An 18,282-nucleotide genomic window follows, 5' to 3' on the forward strand; every position below is an offset into this window, starting at 1 on the left:
TTGTAGGCCCCCTTCAGATACTGGAAGGCCACAAGAAGGTCACCTCGGAGCCTTCTCCTCTCCAGACTGAACAGCCCCAACTCTTTCAGTCTGTCCTCATAGGAGAGGTGCTCCAGCCCTCTGATCATCCTCGTGGCCCTTCTCTGGACACGTTCCACCATGTCCATATCCCTCTTGTAACAGGGGCTCCAGAACTGGATGCAGTACTCCAGATGGGGTCTCACCAGAGCTGAGTAGAGGGGGAGAATCACCTCCCTTGACCTGCTGGCCACACTTCTCTTGATGCAGCCCAGGATCTGGTTGGCTTTCTGGGCTGCAAGTACACATTGACAGCTCTTGTTGAGCTTCTTGTCCACTAGCACCCCCAAGTTCCTCTCCTCAGGGCTGCTTTCCCAGTCACTGCCCAGCCTGGATTTGTGCTTGGGATTGCCTCGACCCAGATGCAGGACCCTGCACTTGGTCTTGTTGAACCTCATGAGGTTGGCTTGTGCCCACCTCTCCAGCCTGTCAAGGTCCCTCTGGATGCCATCCCCTCCCTCCAGCGTGTCTGCTGCACCACACAGCTTGGTGTCATCAGCAAACTTGCTGAGGGTGCACTCAATGCCACTGTCCATGTCACTGACAAAGATATTAAATAATTCCCTCAGTTTGTGACCTGGGGGAGTACAGGCAGCAGATCAGGAGGCAGCCAGACAATGGAAATACAAAATCAGAGCACTTTTAAGTCTGCCTGGAATTGCACCCTAACACTTGAGCAAGGAAGTCTTCTGGAGGACTCCAGCTTTCCTGATGCGTTTGAAATGTAACACAGCAGAGAGGAGCAGCCCCAGAGATTCCTAGAGTGTGTGGAAGATAACTTTCTGACACAGCTGGTAAGGGAGACAGCTAGGGAACATGCCCTGCTGAACGTGCTGTTTGTGAACTGAGAAGGACTGGTGGGTGATGTAAAAGCTAGAGACCATCTTGGGCACAGCAATCGAGAGTTCTCTGTTGTTGGAGAATAGTTGCCAGCTGTGACTTCCAGCAGGCAGTCTTTGGCCTGCTTCAGATGCTGTTCAACAGAGCCTCTAGGAAGGCAGTCCCAGAGGGCCAAGGAGTCCAGGAAGGCTGGACATACTTCAGAGAGAAGTCTTAAAAGAGGCAAGAAGAGGCTGTCCCCATGTACTGAAAGATGAGTCAGCAGGGAGAAAGGCCAGCCTGGTAGAACAGAGATTTGGTTGCCACTCAGGGGAAAAATGAGAATTTATGGTCTGTAGAAGGAAGGGCAGGCCACTCAGAAAGGACTACAGAGTTGTTGTGAGGCTGTGCAAGGAGAAAGTTAGAAGGGCCAAAGCCCAATTGGAAATTAATTTGACCATAAAGAGAACAGGAAATTAACCTAATAGGGTTCAACAAGGGTAGGTGCAAAGTCCTGCATCTGGGAAGGAATAACAAACTGCACCAGTACAGGTTAGGAGGTGATCTGCTAGAGAGCAGCCCTGTGGAGAAGGACCTGGGAGTCCTGGTGGACAACAAGTTATCCATGGGTCAGCAATGTGCCCTTGTGGCCGAAAAGGCCAATGGGATCCTGGAGTGAATTAAGAAGAGTGTAGCCAGCACATCAAGGGAGGTTCTCCTCCCCCTCTACTCTGCCCTAATGAAGCCCCATCTAGAATACTGCATCCAGTTCTGGATTCCTGAGCTCAGGAGGGGCAGGGATCTACTTGAGAGAGTCCAACAGAGGGCTACAAGGATGAGTAAGGGACTGGAGCGCTGCCTTACAAGGAAAGGCTGAGACACCTGGAGCTGTTTAGTCTGGAGAGGAGAAGACTGATAGCGGATCTAATACATGTATATAAATATCTGAGGGCTGGGTGTCAAGAAGGAAGGGACAGGCTCTTCTCAGTTGTGCCCTGTGATCAGACAAGGGGCAATGGATATAAACTACAGCACAGGTAGTTCCCAACATGACAAAGAACTTCGTTACTATGAGGGTCACAGAGCATTGAAACAGAGTCCCCAAAGAAGTTGTGGAGTCTTCCTCTCTGGAGCCTTTCAAGACCATCTGGACACATTTCTGTGTGACCTGCACTAGATTATGGGGTCCTGCTCTGTCAAGGGGGTTGGACTCGAAGACCTACAGATGTCCCTTCCAACCCCTAACATCCTGTAATCCTATGAAATGCTTCTACAAATATATTAGCAACAGAAGGACTAAGGAGAATCTCTGGGTTTTTTTGGAGGTAAGTGGGAACATCACAGTCAAGGATGAGGAAAAGGCTGAGGTATTCAAGACTGGTAAAGACTGAGGCAAAGAAGGTAAGGTAAGTTGCTTGCTGGATGCCCATCCCTCTGAGCTGGAAGATAGGGATGGGGAACAGAATGAAGACTCCATAACCCAAGAGGCAATGGTTAGTGACCTGCTGCATCACTTAGACATATACAAGTCTATAGGGCTGGATGGCATACACCCAAGGGTACTGAAGGAGCTGGCATTCAGTGCTCACTCATTTTCCATCACTTACCAGCAGTCCTGGCTAACTGGAGAGTTCCCACCTGAGTTGAGATTGGCAAATGTGATGCCCATCTAGAAGAAGGGCCAGAAGGTGGACCTGGGAAACTACAGACGTGTCAGTCTGACCTCAGTGCCAGGGAAGGTCTTGGAGTCATTCTAAGTGCCATCATGCACCATGTGCAGGGCAACCAGGTGATCAGGCCTGGTTAGCATGAGACCTGCTAGACGTACCTGATCTCCTTCTATGACAAAGTGACCTGCTTAGTGGATGAGGGAAAGGCTGTGGATGTTGTTTATCTGGACTCTAGTAAAGCCTCTGACACTGTCTCCCACAGCATCCTTCTGGAGACTGGCTGCTCATGGCTTGGATGGGTGGATACTTTGCTGGGTTAAGAACTAGTTGGATGGTCAGGCCCAAAGAGTGGTGGTGAGTGGAGTTAAATCCATTTGGAGTCACAAGTGGTGCTCCTCAGGGCTCAGTACTGGAGCCAGTTCTCTTCAGTATCTTTAGTGCACCCTCAGTAAGTTTGCAGATCACACTAAGCAGGAAGGGACCGTTGATCTGCTTAAAGGTAGGAATGCTCTACAGAGGGTCAACAAGGGCCCTGCATTTGGGTTACAACAACGCCACGCAATGCTCAGGCTTGGGGCAGAATGTCTGGAAAGCTGCCCATCAGAGGAATCTAGGTCTGCTGGTTGACACCTGGCTGAATGTGAGCTGGAAGTGTGCCCAGGTAGCCAAGCACGAGAACAGCATCCTGGCCTGTATCAGGAACAGTGTGGCCAGCAGGTGTAGGGAAGTGATCATGTCTGAGCACTCAGCATTGGTGAGGCCACACCTCAAATACTGTGTTCACTCTGGGGCCTCTCACTACAAGGAAGGACCTCGAGGTGCTAAAGCAGATCCAGAGAAGGATCTGGAGAACAAGTCTTATGAGGAACACCTCAGGTAACAGGGATGGCCTGGAGAAGAGAAGGCCAAGGGGAGATTGCATTGCTCTCTATGACTACCTGAAAGAGGTGGGTCTTGGTCTCTTCTCCCTAGAAACAAATGACAGGACAAGAGGAAATGGCTTCAAGTGGCAACACCAGGAGAGATTTAGATTGTAGATTAGAATAAATCTCTTTACTGAAAGGGCTGTCAAATACTGTAATAGGCTCCCCAGGAGCCTGGTTGAATCCCAAACTCTGGAGGTGTTAAAAAGATGCAGAAATGTGGGGCCAAGGGACATGGTTTAGCACAAGACTTGTCAGTTAGATAATGGTTGGACTTGATCTCAAAAGTTTTTTCCAACTGAAATGATACTATGATTTTGCAGGGGTAAACCACAAAAATTACACCTGCCCTCAAGAGCTGTTTTCCACTAATTGGGCACTTGGGCATAATGGCAAGACATGAAATGGTGAAAAGTGATGAGACCATATTGCTGACACACTCCAAGGCAGAGGAGAAGAATCACAGAACATTAGAGGTTGAAACGGACCTCCAGAGATCATCAGGTCCAACCCTTCTGCCAAAGCAGTTGATGCTAGCAGCCTGCAATGAGCTCAGACAAAGTCATGAAGCATAAGTTAAAAAACAAATCGGATCAGAACAAAATCAATGCAGGAATCCCAGGCAAGTATTCCTCTGCTCTTTCCAGGGGGGAAAAAGACAGAAGATTTCTTAGCACCAAGTAATGCCACAGTGAGTGGTTCAGGGCAGTAATGAATTGCAGTTCCCATCAAAACTGCAGGGTGAATTTGGGTGAGATGTGGTCAAGCACCATGGTTACTGTCCTCTGCCTCTGCAGAAAGAAACATGTCTCCTGCCTGCAAGCAGCCAATGGAAGGGTTTGGGCTGAGCTCATTTGTGGTGTGAAGTCCCACACCAAACACCAAAGTCAAGTGGGAGATAAGCACCAAATATGGGATTACAGATGTCACTGGCTGCAGTGCCTGGGGTCCCTTCAAAGTAACATAACCCCTGGGACATACAGAGACACCAGTGAGATAAGCCACCTCCTAGAAGAGTTGTCACTTGCTCAAGGCTTTCAAGAAGCTGTTCCCAGACACCGGAGCTCACACCAGAGCCAGCATCCAGCAGCACACACTCAAGAAGAGATTGGGAGTGTCGGCTGCTGCAGGCCAGCAGCTTGTGTCCAGTGTCAAAAGGGACACTGACAGGCCAAGACCACAAGAGGAGAGTTTCTTGGTCATGAACACAGTTCCGCCAGCTACTACACACCTCAACAAGCTAAGCCTACTTCAGGCTGTACAAGGGAGCCCAGAGCGCTCCCCACTGCCTTTCATAAGGCTGAGGAAGATCAGGAAAATGGGGCTGAGCAAAGGGCAAAAGTGGCCTTACTAAAGAGCAACCACCTGACTTTACAGAGGAGCAGCTGCCAACAACACTCTGGGAACCATCTGCATGTGTAAGCATGGGCACTTTGATTCCAGCATGAAAAATAAATGCACAAAGAGAAATGGTGGCTGCAGGACCTTCCCTCTCTTCCCAACCTCCTCTCTCCTCAGCAGGCCCCTTTTTGTGAGTCGCTGTCTCTGCACACACATGGTGGTGACTCGCTGGCCAGCAAAGCTGACCAGCTGCACAGTGGGGACAGTTGTCAGGAAAGTAGCAGCAGGACCCCAGGCTGGTGTTTCTCCAGAAGAGTACTTCAGAACTCTTGCTTCTTTGGCTCCTGCAGCAGAGTCCTCCTGCTACCAACAAACACCCAGCAAAAGCTGTGACCTTCGTAACTGAGAAACACCATCGCAGTGAGTGGGGAACAGTTGGCTCCGGTCCTTTGTGCAGTGCTGAGGCAGGGAACTGGGGATAATCTCTGGCTGCTGTCAGCAGGCACTTGTTGCTGGTGGCTCATGTATTCCTCCTAGCCCAGCAGAGGCAAGGAGGCAACCATAGCCTTGGCTGACTAGCACGTCAGGGTCCCCACGTCTCCAATGCTACCTGAGTCGAAGCTGGCTGAACCAGGTGCTGACAGCACAGTCTACATGCATCACCAGGGAGATCCCCAGCAGCAGGCAGATGCTGCTCACCACAAAGCCCAGTGACTCGAAGAGGAACCTGCGGGCAGAACAGATGCAGTAGGGATACCACAGCCAGCATGACTGTAAAGACAGGCTGCCACCCCACGCCCAGAAGTCTGATTTTCCTGACAGTGAAAGGCTGGTAGCACCCTCCAGGTCCTAAAACATGACTTACACTCACTCCTCAGCAGTTCCTGCCTGCAGAGTGGAAGACAAGCATGCCTCTGGTTTAGAGGCTATTAAGGACAATGCCCAGATGTGGTAGTTTCAGGCTGTGCCTGGAAAATTTTCCACAGCTCTTGAACAGAAAGTAGTAGAACATAAATAAATTACCATTGGATGTAAAAAGGAAAATAATAAGGTCTAAATAATCCCATTGGACAGATAACATAGAAGTTAGATCTGTAAACTAACTGTCTCTCTTTTTGGCTTCCTCACTCTGGCAGATACTAACTTGTGCTTCTCCTGGCTTTGCTGACCTTCAATGTGTTCTTGTTGTGGTTAAGTAACCAATAGCAACTCTCTGCTCTTTCTCTTCACCAGAGTACAGGGGGAAGGAAGGGAGCAGGGAGGGGAAAGCTATTAGTAGCCCCCTGGTTTGTCCAGAGGGGTTCCTGTGTTGTTTATAAACTGTAACTATTGTATATTTTGTACATATTAATTGCATTTCATATTTAGATTGCAGTTTTGCTTGTAAATATGGCTTCACTGCTTTCCAACTGAGCTGGTCTGGCAATTTTATGTTGGGGGGAATTTGCAACCCACCACACCAGGTGAGATTTTGAATCTCTCAAGAGGTCCAGGCCACCTCACACTCCTACTGATCCAAAAGTTTGCTAGTTAAGCATTTCTGGATTTACCATTTCTGGTTTGGTATCCTTACCTTTGTCTCTCTATCCTAAATATACTTATCTTCCAAATGGGCTCTGTGTGTTCTTGAAAATCAAGATAGGGAGAAATTTCTAGGCTCTAGCTCAAATCCAGCTCCTAAACTTAAAGTGAAAATTAGCTAAGGACAGTCCTAGAGCCTCTGAGTTAGAAGCCAGAAGATCAGCCACAAGGTCTTTTCCAACATGAACTTTAGTCAAGATGTCAAGGGTATGAAAACTAACCCAGCATCAGAGCAACTCCCGAGACTTACTTTGGGGCAAAGACCTTCCAGACCATGAGGTGCCTCCTGAGGATCATAGCTGCACAAACACAGGCCAGAAGCTGTGGGAGAGATCAGGAAAAACAATTTACAAGTGCCTCTGGAGAGACTGCCTTGGCACTAGGTTCACATCTGAAGGTAGTACCAAACTGCACACACCTGAGGGTCTGGTACAGCACACACCAGAAATAAGCATCCCAAACAGGATTCCCTTCCATTTTGTCCTCAAGTCAGGAAACACAAGTAGCTTGGGGTACACACAGGCCCTCCTGAGGCCAGACTGGGACAGTACAGAGGAGGGCTCACACTGCGGCAAGCCTGAGCTCACAGAGAGGCACTCCTGCTCTTCTGCTGCAGAGCCCATCCCCTCCCTGCACTGTCTCTGGTCTGACCACACAGAAGAATGATGTGAAGGGCTAAACCCCAGGAAGCTAGTCACTTCTTTCACAGGATTAACTTCCAGCGTTTAACTCCCTACATGGCCACAGCACAAGATCAGATGAAAACCAGAGCTGGTGCAAAACAGATATTCATGGTCAGGAAGATAGGAGCAGGATTACAACTCTGCAGTTTCTGAACAGATGTGGCTACTTTGGGCAGATGGGTATGAAAAGCAGCCTAATCTGTACTGTGGCTTCTGTGCTAGAGACCTTCCCAAAGCACAGAGCAAACAGAATGGCTGAAAAAAGGACCTCTGCAGCTGCTCTAGCACCCGCAACCACACATATCACCCCAGAGCCTGACTGTGCCCTGCCTGACCCTCTTCTGTCACCAGAGTGCCCCACGGTTCTCACAGCAGCCCACTTTCCTCTTGGTCAGCCTTCCCCCACCCTACCTCTCTCCATACCTGTGTCCCAAGGACAAAGAGGTACTTCAGTCCCAGCTGCAGCAGAGCAGCAGAGAACTTCTCTGGGGACTCCCGCAGCCTCATCTCCATCATATGCTCCTCCACCTCCTGCAGCTCCTGCCGGGGCTCTTTCTTGGGCTTCCTCCTCTGCGAGCTGGGCATCTCACACAAAAAGGGCCAAAGCAGGAGCAGGGGGCAGCCGACTACCTCGAGGACAAAGGCACATGAAGTTACAGGGACCCAGGGGGTGAGGAACAGTCTAGACTCTGCCATTACACCCTGGACATGCAGGAAGCCTATACCCCAGCTTCAGTTTGCTGGTCAGGCATAACTGCATGGAGGCTAGAGACCACAGGCAGCTCTATGGCCCCAGAAGGGGACAGTGAGAATTGCTGCTGTTGAGCTAGTGCTGGAGCCTTCACCACTTTGTGCTTGGCCTGCAGGCTTTCAGACAAGGCAAATCAGTGAGCTGTGTCTGCTCAGGCTCTAGAGCCCAGGAATACACTGATTTACCTGCAAAGAGGATATGGGACGCAAAGGTGTTGGCGCCCACCAAGACAGCAGGCAGGACGTTCGTGCTGTGATCAAGGTGAAAGCCCACAAAGGCTGCATTCCAGTGGATGGCTGGGAAGATGGGCTGGTGGCCTGTGGAATAGAAGAACTGGGAAGCAGCAAGAAGCCAGGAGATGACTGCATACCAGGGCACCGAGAAAGGCTCTGCAGTTAAAATGTAAAAGAGAGAAGGGTCAGCATCAACGAACAATACAGATTTACAGTCAAAAAATGCCTATTAATGTCTCTTCCAGGTTCCCTTTCCATGGCCTCTCAAGAGACAGAAACAAGTGAAGCAGTGAGCAGGCAGGCATGCCTCTACTATCCACCCTCCTACAGGCCTCTGTCAGCAGCAGTAGGGTGTGATGGCTACTTGCACCACAGCGAGAAGGGATAGCTGTAGAGCCCCACTCCCTGACAAAAAGGACTACTCCTCCCCAAACACTACATCCCTGCTGCATGCTCCTCTCCTACTAGAGGCTTTAAGCACCTCTAAAAAAAGGCTGGAGGATCCTCTGAGGATGAGTGCACCACCATGCCTTTGGAGCAGAGACTAGGCCCTGCCTCTCCCATTGGATATAAGACAAAGCTGCCACACACAAGACCCAGGCTGCACATCCAGAGGATGCTTTAGTGAGCCCTGACTCACCAGCATCTCCAGCGAGGCCTCTTGCATGTGTATGGATATGCAGCAGCACGAAGGCCTCCAGGAAGAGGAGCAGGAAGGCAAGACTGAGCCGCTCACTGTGCAGAAGCATCAAGAGGAAGCCCAATAAGGTGAGCGTTATGACCAGGGTTGCTGAGTACACACTGCCCAGCCCATATGCTGCAATGGTAGCCTTGCAGTTGCCCCGCTCCAGACGGCTCTTCTGAGACTCCTGCATCCTCCTGTATATCTGAGGGATGACTTGAAGGAAGTCGACTTCAGCATTGGGAACCCCCAGGTAGGGAGTGACGATGGATCCTGCCGGCTCCCGCGTGTCCTTTGCAAACACTGTCATGGGATTGCACAGCAGGAGCAGCAGCCCTAGAAATGCTAGTCCGTAGACAGCCCAGGGAAAGGCCACAACTGCCACCTGCACCAGCTCCTGCAGCTTGCCAAGAGAGTCGTCAGTACTGGAGGCCACAGCCCAGTAGCAGGCAATGCAGAGGACCACCAGTGGGAAACCCCAGCGCACAAAGAGTACAAGGGGGTCTGAGCTGTTGAGGTTACCGTAGTGTCGCAGCCAGCTCCGCACTGCATAGACCAGCCCAGCCAGCAGGGCCACGCACAGGAGGTAGAAAAGGTTCTTGGCCCGTGTGTTTCTCAGGCTGGCAAGAGGGGAGAGGAAAAGAGAGGGCCGACACTGAGGGATTTCTTCACGGCACTGGTGGAAGAAACTGGAGAGGCGCACGCAAACCAAGAGCATGGCCACGAGGCACAGCAGGTACGAGATCTCTCTCCGGTAAGATGAATAGCCAAGGAGCTGCTGCCTGGGGCCTTCCGGCAGTGTCAGGCGACCGTCCCAGTGGAGCTTCCCTATTAGCAGCATCACAAGTGAGGCCAGTAGGAATGGGGCCACTCGGGCTTCGGCCACCACAAAGCTGTCTGAAAACATGGCTCCACAGCGGAAGAGCAGAATGCCCATAGGAAATGCCAGCCCCAGCCATGCTCGCAGCCTCTGCCTCAGGCCAGTGCTGGCCAGGGGTGGCTGACTGCCTGCCAAATGGGCTCTCCTGGGATGCTGGCCCCACCAGTGCCAGAAAAAAACCATCTGAGAAGCAGCAGCTGCACATGATGACACCAGGAGGAGATCCAGCCCCTCCTGGGTGAATGCATGGGCCAGCCCAAGCAGAACAGCCACTACAAGGCCCCAGCGCAGCGGGTACAGGAGACAGCTGCGATAGAAAGAGTCCGACACTGTGGTAAGCTCTGAGGCCACATAGCAGAGCAAGCAGGAAGCAGCGATAAGAGCGCAGCCCCCCACCATACGCAAGGGATGGAAGCGGGCCCAGGACTGCGTGCACACAGCCCGTGCCTCCCGCAGGTACAGCTGGAAGCGACCAATGAGGCTTCCCAGCCTGGACTCCAGCTCTGGAGACACCAGCGCTGACCCCTGCACCTGGGCCAAGAGCTGGGTGTGCTCCTCCACAGCACTGGAGAAAAGCTCCTGCAGGCGCTGGAGCTGCTCTGTTGGCAGGTCCTGAGCCACAAGTGAGTAGGAGTGCAAGAAGCGGTCCACCTGTGGGAGAGGGGACACAGGGTCAGGCAGCAAAACCAGGACCACTGGCAACAGGATTCACTACCTCACACAGCCCCTTCAGAATGGATACAGCCCCAGCTGCCAGTATCTGCCAAGACAAGTCTGTCTCCAGTTACATCTCCCAGGGCTGATCACTCAAGTCCAGGATCTGACCAGCAGGAAACACAATCCCTCTGCCAAAGTGACACCCCTCTCAAGTGACATAATCATCCCAATAGCTTCAGTCTCCTCTCAGTTCTTCACCTGCAGGTGTGCTGCTGGTAATGCTGTGCATCACTAAGGGCTTTTATGCAGAGCCTTTGGTAACAGTAAAGCAAACATGCCCTAGAAGCTTGAGTCATTGTTAGCTATCAATTTGCAACTGTTCGTCTGAGGACAATATATAAAATCCAGTATATAAAATTAAAGAGCTTACAGTGGATCAAGCCAAACTCTCCCTCTTCGTCAGCACATGGATCTACCTTGCCATAGGCTACAGGAGAGCTCATTCTGCTTTCCACTTTAAGAGGACAGAAGCAGAGGCAGCTATAATTTTGAAATGGCAAAAAACAACAAAAAAAGTCTTAAAAGGGCATTACCATGGCAGGGCACCCACACAAAGATGCAACTCAAGTCCTGAAACACTTGGTACCTTCACATGCCTTCCAGTTGCCTCAGAGCATGGACAGAATCAGTTTGCTTCTGCCCATGAATGGCAAACATATGCACCAGCTCTCTCACAAGCCTGCATGACCTCCCTGGTATGTAAGGTTTCTTCAACGCCAACACCATCAAGCCAGAAACATCTTCAGACCAATGACTGCAAATATTTGAACAGGCAGGACTGGATAATGTTAATTCCTAACAGATGACGACTGATATCCTCAGTGACTAATGGGCAGTAACATACACTATCATCTTTGAATGACAAAGCACTCTGCTGCTCTATAAATACACAGCAGAAGATGAATGTTTCTTCCCATCAGCAACTGTTTCCAGCCCTGCACTAACTTGCACCAGTGGTGTCCAACTGGCACACAAGGAACTGGCTAGGGACCAGAGGAGTTATTCTTGTGCTCCTACCAATCCAGGAGTCCCTCAAAGGCAGACTGTCACTTTAGATGAGACACATGCCTCGCCATGCGTGCAGCAAATCTGGTTCTGCAGCATGCCCAGAGCCACTACAGACAGCCCTCATCAAGGCCCTGGCTTTCCCTGGCACATGGCCTGCTCTGTTGTCTGGGCTTCTTTTATTATACACTCTCATTCAGATTTTGTCATTTAGCTCTTGGGGTTCCGTATTTTGTTGTGCTTGGTGTAAACTGTTCTGTCTCTGTCCCACTTTACTGCCACCTGTTAGATGGTGTTTCTCCTCAGTCCTTTGTTACTACCCTCCTTCTGAAGTCAATCTAGAATAGCTTTTTAACTGTTTCTCCTCCAAAACTGAAGCAGCATTAAAACATCTACTTCTACTCCTGTACCTCCATTAATGAGATATGTCCCTAGTTGTCTTCAGCCTTGAGGAATGAGCCTCCCCAGTTAGTGAATCCACATCTAACAATCTAGGACCAACCCTCATCCTGAAGTGAACACCACCTTCCTGGCCAGTACCAATCAGTAAACAAGTATTGCTCATTACTCTGTTGGGAAAATGGTGCCGCCCTTTACTGGACCATACATGGCATGAGGTAACCCTTCAAAGTAAGTTCCCCATGAAGGTAACACCATGTCACTACCCCATCTCCTCTCCAGTTCGACAGTTCATACCTGCTTGGCATTGATGTGATAGACCCAGAGCTGCTGCAAGGCTGCAGACACAGCGTCACTGTCCCTGGAGAACAGCTCAGCCATCACCTCTCCAATGCTACTGTAGGGGATGGGCACACCCAGCAGTAGGGCCACAGTGGGCACCAGGTTCACCTGTGGAACAGCCTCAGGCTCCTGGAGAGACAGGGAGGAACAGGACACTCAGAAAGAACACAGCAACACAGCTTTTCTCTCAGGCTAGAGGAAGATGGGAAAGACATCCCTTCTCGAAGGGAAATCCAGAGAAGCCAAGAGTGGAAAAATGCAAGGAAAGGCAAGGGCACAGCTCTGCCCTCCCTGAGTGCAGTGCAGAGGGATGGATGTCTCCTGGGACTTGCAGGTCCCTGGGTAAGGCCCTGGCTGTCTAACAGCACACCTGGCCCCACTCAAACACCTCTCACAGCCGCAAGAGTGTCAGCTATTCCACTGTTTTCTAGGGAAAGATGACAGGCTTCCCACCCGTCTCAATACAAACAATCCCAATCACTCTCTGCAACCCAGAGACATGGTTTTCACTTGGATGCCATCTCAGGCAGGGAGAGGTAAGGATCAGCCTCTTACCTCTGGAGGGACAGTGCCAAAGAGGGGTGTTTTGCTATACAAAAACAGCGCTGCATTCACTTCCTTCTCACTGTCACCACCATGGTCTCCAGTCTCTGTCATGCCATGGTCGCCAGCCACCAGAAGAAGGGTGTCATTCCCCAGGTGATTCACCAAGGACCTGTCACCAGGATAGGAAGGTCAATTCCCACCTGAGCAGGAACCCAAAAATAGCCCAGGTGGGAGAGAACATCTCCCCACCAAGCCTGCCTGCACCACAGAGGTGAAGAAAGTCCACAAAAAGATAGAATGCAGAGCTGTAACAACTAAGCTGGGCACCAGGGCGAGGGATGTCTTAAAGACAAATTGAAAATTCAGAGCCTGGGAGCAGAATCGACTAATCTTGCTTAGATCCTCAATGAAAGGCGGCTGGTGCCTTCAGGGATCTTGACAAAATGCAATTCAGAAGAATGGTTCCCCACGGGAACAAATGTCAGGCTGCTTCTAATTTGGTCTTGTATATTTCATCATACTATGTGATCAATCTCTTACTTTTAAGAAAAAAAGAGGAGATTTGTCCCAGAAGGATGCAGCAGTTATGACATGACATATACTGCACTCTTGGGTGCAGCAGGACAAGTTCTAGGAGCAAAAATTAAAGTAATCTATTTAGAGTCAAAAGCTGCAGCACTCTGATCTGAGGCATGGCTGTGTGATCAGGATTTCTGGATCCCCCTCTGCCCTTTGACAGAAAGATGCAACTCATGGGCCTGTGCAGTAAACACATCATTCCCTAGCCAGGGCTCTCAAGGTGCATCTTCAACACCGGGCAAGCCTGTGTGACAGTCTGTTTAGAGATAGAAAGAGCAAAACTCAGGTTTTGTTAAGAATCAAGGCTTCAAGACCTGAAGCCAGCCCTATCTCTGAAACCAAACCTGTTACGAAGATGTGTCTACACAACTGAGATTGTCCCACAACTGGGATTTCAGTTGCTAGTGGGAAAATCCATTCTGTGTCAACAGGAAAAGTAAGCATCCCCTGTTGCCCACTGCATCTGCAAATTCCCTGGTAGGACCCCACCAGCCTGGCTGAACGAAGAGACCAGCTGGCAACCCCCTCCCACCACAATAATCACCTGAGCATCTCATTCATCTGGGTGAGCTTCTTAGCCATTTCAGGGTGGTCAGGTCCATGTTTGTGCCCACAGTGGTCCACACCAAGGAAGTGAGCAATCAGTACATCCCATGCACCACTGTCCACTGCAGAACAAGAGCAGCCTTATCACACACCAGCCTTGGATTTGGGCACAGGCTCTACACCTGGATCCTCCTGCCAGAGCTTTCTGGTTGCCTCTAGAAACTGCTGTTTTTTCCCATCCAAGCCCTTGTGACTCCCTGGTCTCAAGTAGAACAATGGAGGTTCTTACAGAAGTACGCTCTTGGTCTGAGGGTGCCTCAGTGCAACGCTGCAGGGAGCAAAAGTGCTCTAGTATCCATGGGGTCTGTTCACCACCCCCTGGAAAGGAATGGCACAACATCACCCAAGTCACCTTGAAATACCTTCAACGCAAACTGCCACAAACTGAGGCAAACCATGGGGATGTTCAGGAAAAGGAAAAGCCCTAACTCCAGTCCTTCTCCGAAGATATTGCATCTCAGACTCACCACTGTACCTTCTGTGATGGTTTAAAACTGTCTTTTTAATTTTTCTTTGCAAAGTTCAAGCGGAGAAAGTGAAGGAAAGTGAGTAAGTCACTATTGGGTTTGAGAAAGCAAAATAATGATTGTTCTAAACACTTCCATTGGAGAGATAGAAATGTTTAAGAACCACTACTCAAAACAAAGCTGGGGCAGTCGGAGTCTGAGTTCACAACTTGCTGGGCTGTCTGTCTGTTTCTTCTTCTCTTCTGGCTGAAGATAACACACTGACCTTGGCAAGCTAAGTCTAACAGCCTCTCTGCTTCCTGACTCTCTGCCTTCTGCCAGGGGAGTCTGGGGGACTCTTTCTGGTCTGACGGGGGGAGTCCCCATTTTGGGGGAAGCAAAGGGAAATTAGTTGTGCTTTTCTGTTGATTGTATGTATTTGTAAATGTTGTGAATTGTGTATATTTGTACATATTCATTGCATTTCATCATAGATTTGCTTGTAAATACAGCTTTCGTTTGCTTTCCAGGCTGGTTGTTGTCAGTGGGGGGTGATTTCAGTTCTCACACCATTACAACCTCTCTGCATCACACCCAGGGCATAGGCCTGTCACTCCAATGCTGTCCCTAGCAAGAGAGTTATCCCAGCCTCCCCCTTCAGGTCCCTGACACATGAAATCCAAAGTGTTTGGATGCAAACGAATAGCAGCTCTCCCAAAAGGCACAAGGACTTCCTTGAGAATGGCTCTTGCACCCTTGATTCACTTTGATTCATAAAGAGATAGAGCAAAGAGCATTCTCCTCAGTCCCAGGACCTCCAGAAGGAAACTGAGATAACCTAAAACTCACAAACCAATCTCACACTTCACCTTCTTCCCATGACTAGGAGCCGCTGATACTCTGCTAAGAGCAGTGCTGTGACCCAGTCTCCAAACAGGTAGCTGCACTGTTGTGCATTTCCCAGAGCACTGTGTGCCTGCCCCAGCACTCTGTGTCAAAGTTAAACTGCTCTTCCTCCTTCGTCCTGGCAATGTATTTCTAGGACACATATAGAAGTTTAACCTTGTCCCACCAAGCTGTACACTCTCTTAAACAGTGGAAAGATTATTTGCAGAAACAGTTCACAGGCCTGAAAGCTGGCTTATCTGTGGAAATCCAGCTAGAGCCCTGTAATCCCCAGGCTGCAGTGTGTGACTGCCCACTGCCACTTTGCAACACAAAAAACCTCATCAGTTCTACTCCAAACTTGCCGCAGGACCACCATACAACATACAAGGTTACCCAGGCCCTAGGGAAAGAGCTGCTTACCAGTTGGATAGAGATGCTGCAGGATCCCATCGTCCACAGTGTGAAGATCCTTCACGTTAAAAGAAGGGAAGAAATACGAGCGGAAGAACTTCTTTGGGAAGAGTCCTTCCCAAGTGTCATCACCCATGAAGACCACTCTCCTTCCTGAGGCAGCAAGAAAAGAATTAATGAGCACAGGAAGCCCACCAAAGCCATGCTGTTACCTGCACTAGTGCAAAGGGCCTGAGCAGATGCACACCAGAGTGTGGAGTGCAGGGACCTCTCCCACCCATGCTCCTAAGTAACCTAAGCTTAAAATGACCATCTGGCTGTAAATGAGTTTGAATACAGGGAGTGACTAGCCGTGTTTCTAGGTCTACAAGTGCCCTACACACCAAATCCACCTGCTCAACCTCGTAACTTATTGCTGACCTCCAACATGTCCCCACAGCAGACAAAGCCATGGGTTGCAGAGGCCAGAAAGCAGATTGCTACCCACCCACATTACCAGAGCACTTGGGAAGGCAGAGCATGCCTGCAACCTCCCTGTAAAGCACAAGGCTGCTGACAGGGGCCAAGTAGAAGCCATGGGATCTGGGCTTCAGCTTCAAACACATCAGCTTTCACATGCAGAAAAGCGAAGGCAGAAGCACTGATACTTCCTACCACCCTCACTCTGCTTCTCCAGCCTGCCACCAGCCAGCCCTGTGTTTGCACAGAGCCTCTCCATCAGGAACCATTTCCTCTAAGGCTGCTGCTCCAGTCTATAGTCTGGAGCGGTTTTTGCCTTGAACATTCTACTGTTTTCCCACCTTGCACAGGAGAGCTGACAACCCTCATGACCTCCTCCCAGGAACTGTGCCACTCTGAGCCCTTAAAGGAAATTTCTCTTGGTAACACAAAATCGTAATGTCCCCTTCTCTTTACTCCATCATCTCATGCTACCAAGGCCTTTACAGCTGCACTAAACACAACCCAGCAGCACAGAAAAATGTACTGAAGTTGCCACCTAACAGCAGCAGGCAGCTAGCCAGGCAGGCTTACTGCATGAGTGACTCCCCCACAGCACACCTGGCACCAGCTCCTCCATCACTGAGCCTCACCTGAGTGCAAATACAACATGACTTGACTGCCCTTGACTTTATTCAGCCACTCCTAGTGGTGACCTTGTGACAGACACCATCAGTGCAGCAACTTTCACCTGCTTTCTCGTCATCTTTGATGATGACGAAGTCATGGTCCCAGCTACTTCTTACTCCCAGTACAAGATGGAAAAAAAATCTACCTGCACAACAGCTCTGCCTGAGGCAACTGTCATTTGAGCAGGGCAAAAGAATTAGCTGTCAGGGTGGAGGTGTTGTAACCAGCTCCCTTCCCAGGGAGAGAGAATAAAGGTGGCACTTGAGTGCTGACCAGTAATTCGCATGTGCCCTGTCCCAAGACACTGCCCCTACCGACCTACCGTTCTGCACCAGCTGTGCCAGCAGGTTGTCCTCTTCAATCGCATAGGTGGCAAAGTTGCTGCCCACATCAATGAAGGTGGGCAGTGAGCCGGTGGTGAGGCCCTTGATGCGCTGCATGGTGGTGGTGGGAGCATCAGCTCGGAACCGGTAGAGACGGGCATGGCGGGGTTGGGAGGTCGTGAGGTGGTGCAGGAAACTCAGCTTGTTCTCATAGGGCAGGGGGCTGGCCTTGTCTGGGTTAAAGTCGGCAAACTCAAAACGGAGGGCATCAATAATGACAAGCACAGCCTTGGAAAAGCGCTGAGGTGCCCAGCAGGAGCCTGGCGGGAGGCTCTGCCTCTCCCAGGATGGTGGCACAAGTGGGTCTGAGCAGGAGCTGCTGCTGGCAAGCACAATTCGGGTGAGCAGGAAGCCACTCATGAAGAGCCCGATACCAGCACAAAAGAGAAAGCAGACCCAGGCCAGGAAGAGCAGCACTGGCCACCGCTGCATCCTATGGCAAAGAACAGACAGGCTCAGTCTCCTGCAGCACACTTGGGCCTATTTGGGCCAGGGACTGCTCCCTGCCAGCACAAATCCCTGGCTGCTGCCCTGCACCTCAACATGCCTCACACCTGTCTCTTCTCCAATAGTCCACAACCACTACCCTCACCCAGCCTATGCCCCGGTAACCATGCCGTGCACCCACCTCCTTGTACCCCCACCACGGTGAACCCCGGTTCTTCTCCAGCTTCCCAGCATCGCCCGGCTGCCCCCTGGCACCCTTGGGTCCTCCCTGGCACCCTCACCTGCCCTCATGGACCCTCAGCTCTTCCCCGGGATGCTTAGCCGCTCCCTGGCACCCCTGGCTCTCCTTGGCACCCCCAACTGCCCTCACGGGCCCGCAGCCCTTCCCTGGCACGCCACAGCCACCACGCAGCACCGCGACCCCCGGCCACCACCTTACACTCAAGTCGCCTTCGTGACCCCCAGCACCCCTCAACCACCACCTGCATCACTGACTCCCCTCCTGCCCCGGCTAGCACCTCGGCTTCCCTTAAAGTACATCATCCCCGACATCCTCATCCGCCATCCGCCCTCCTCCCGCCCCTGCGCCCCTCTCCCAACCCCACTGCTCCCCTCTCGCCCTACCTGCGGCTGCCCCGGCCCGGCGCCGGCCGCTGCGGCCCGGCGCCAGCCGCCCCCTGAGCGCCCCCGGAAGCGCCCCGCATGGTGTCCGCCGGCCGGGAGCGGAGGCGCGAGGGACAACAG

The 18,282-nt window shown here is 51.1% G+C and overlaps 1 protein-coding gene across 1 annotated transcript; it reads right to left on the reverse strand.

The window, feature by feature from the left end:
- Positions 1-5,412: 5,412 nt before the first annotated feature.
- Positions 5,413-17,523, reverse strand: PIGO (phosphatidylinositol glycan anchor biosynthesis class O). The gene is made up of 10 exons (XM_054398336.1): positions 17,031-17,523; positions 15,590-15,733; positions 13,774-13,897; positions 12,660-12,819; positions 12,060-12,233; positions 8,720-10,292; positions 8,032-8,235; positions 7,519-7,721; positions 6,663-6,733; positions 5,413-5,558 (listed from the first exon to the last, which is right to left on the reverse strand). The coding sequence occupies exons 1-10, from the start codon at positions 17,521-17,523 to the stop codon at positions 5,438-5,440; spliced, it is 3,267 nt and encodes a 1,088-aa protein (XP_054254311.1). The 3' UTR covers positions 5,413-5,437.
- Between the last annotated feature and the right edge of the window lie 759 nt (positions 17,524-18,282).

The sequence above is a fragment of the Indicator indicator genome, assembly GCF_027791375.1.
Source record: "Indicator indicator isolate 239-I01 chromosome Z unlocalized genomic scaffold, UM_Iind_1.1 iindZ_random_scaffold_45, whole genome shotgun sequence".
Taxonomy (NCBI): domain Eukaryota; kingdom Metazoa; phylum Chordata; class Aves; order Piciformes; family Indicatoridae; genus Indicator; species Indicator indicator.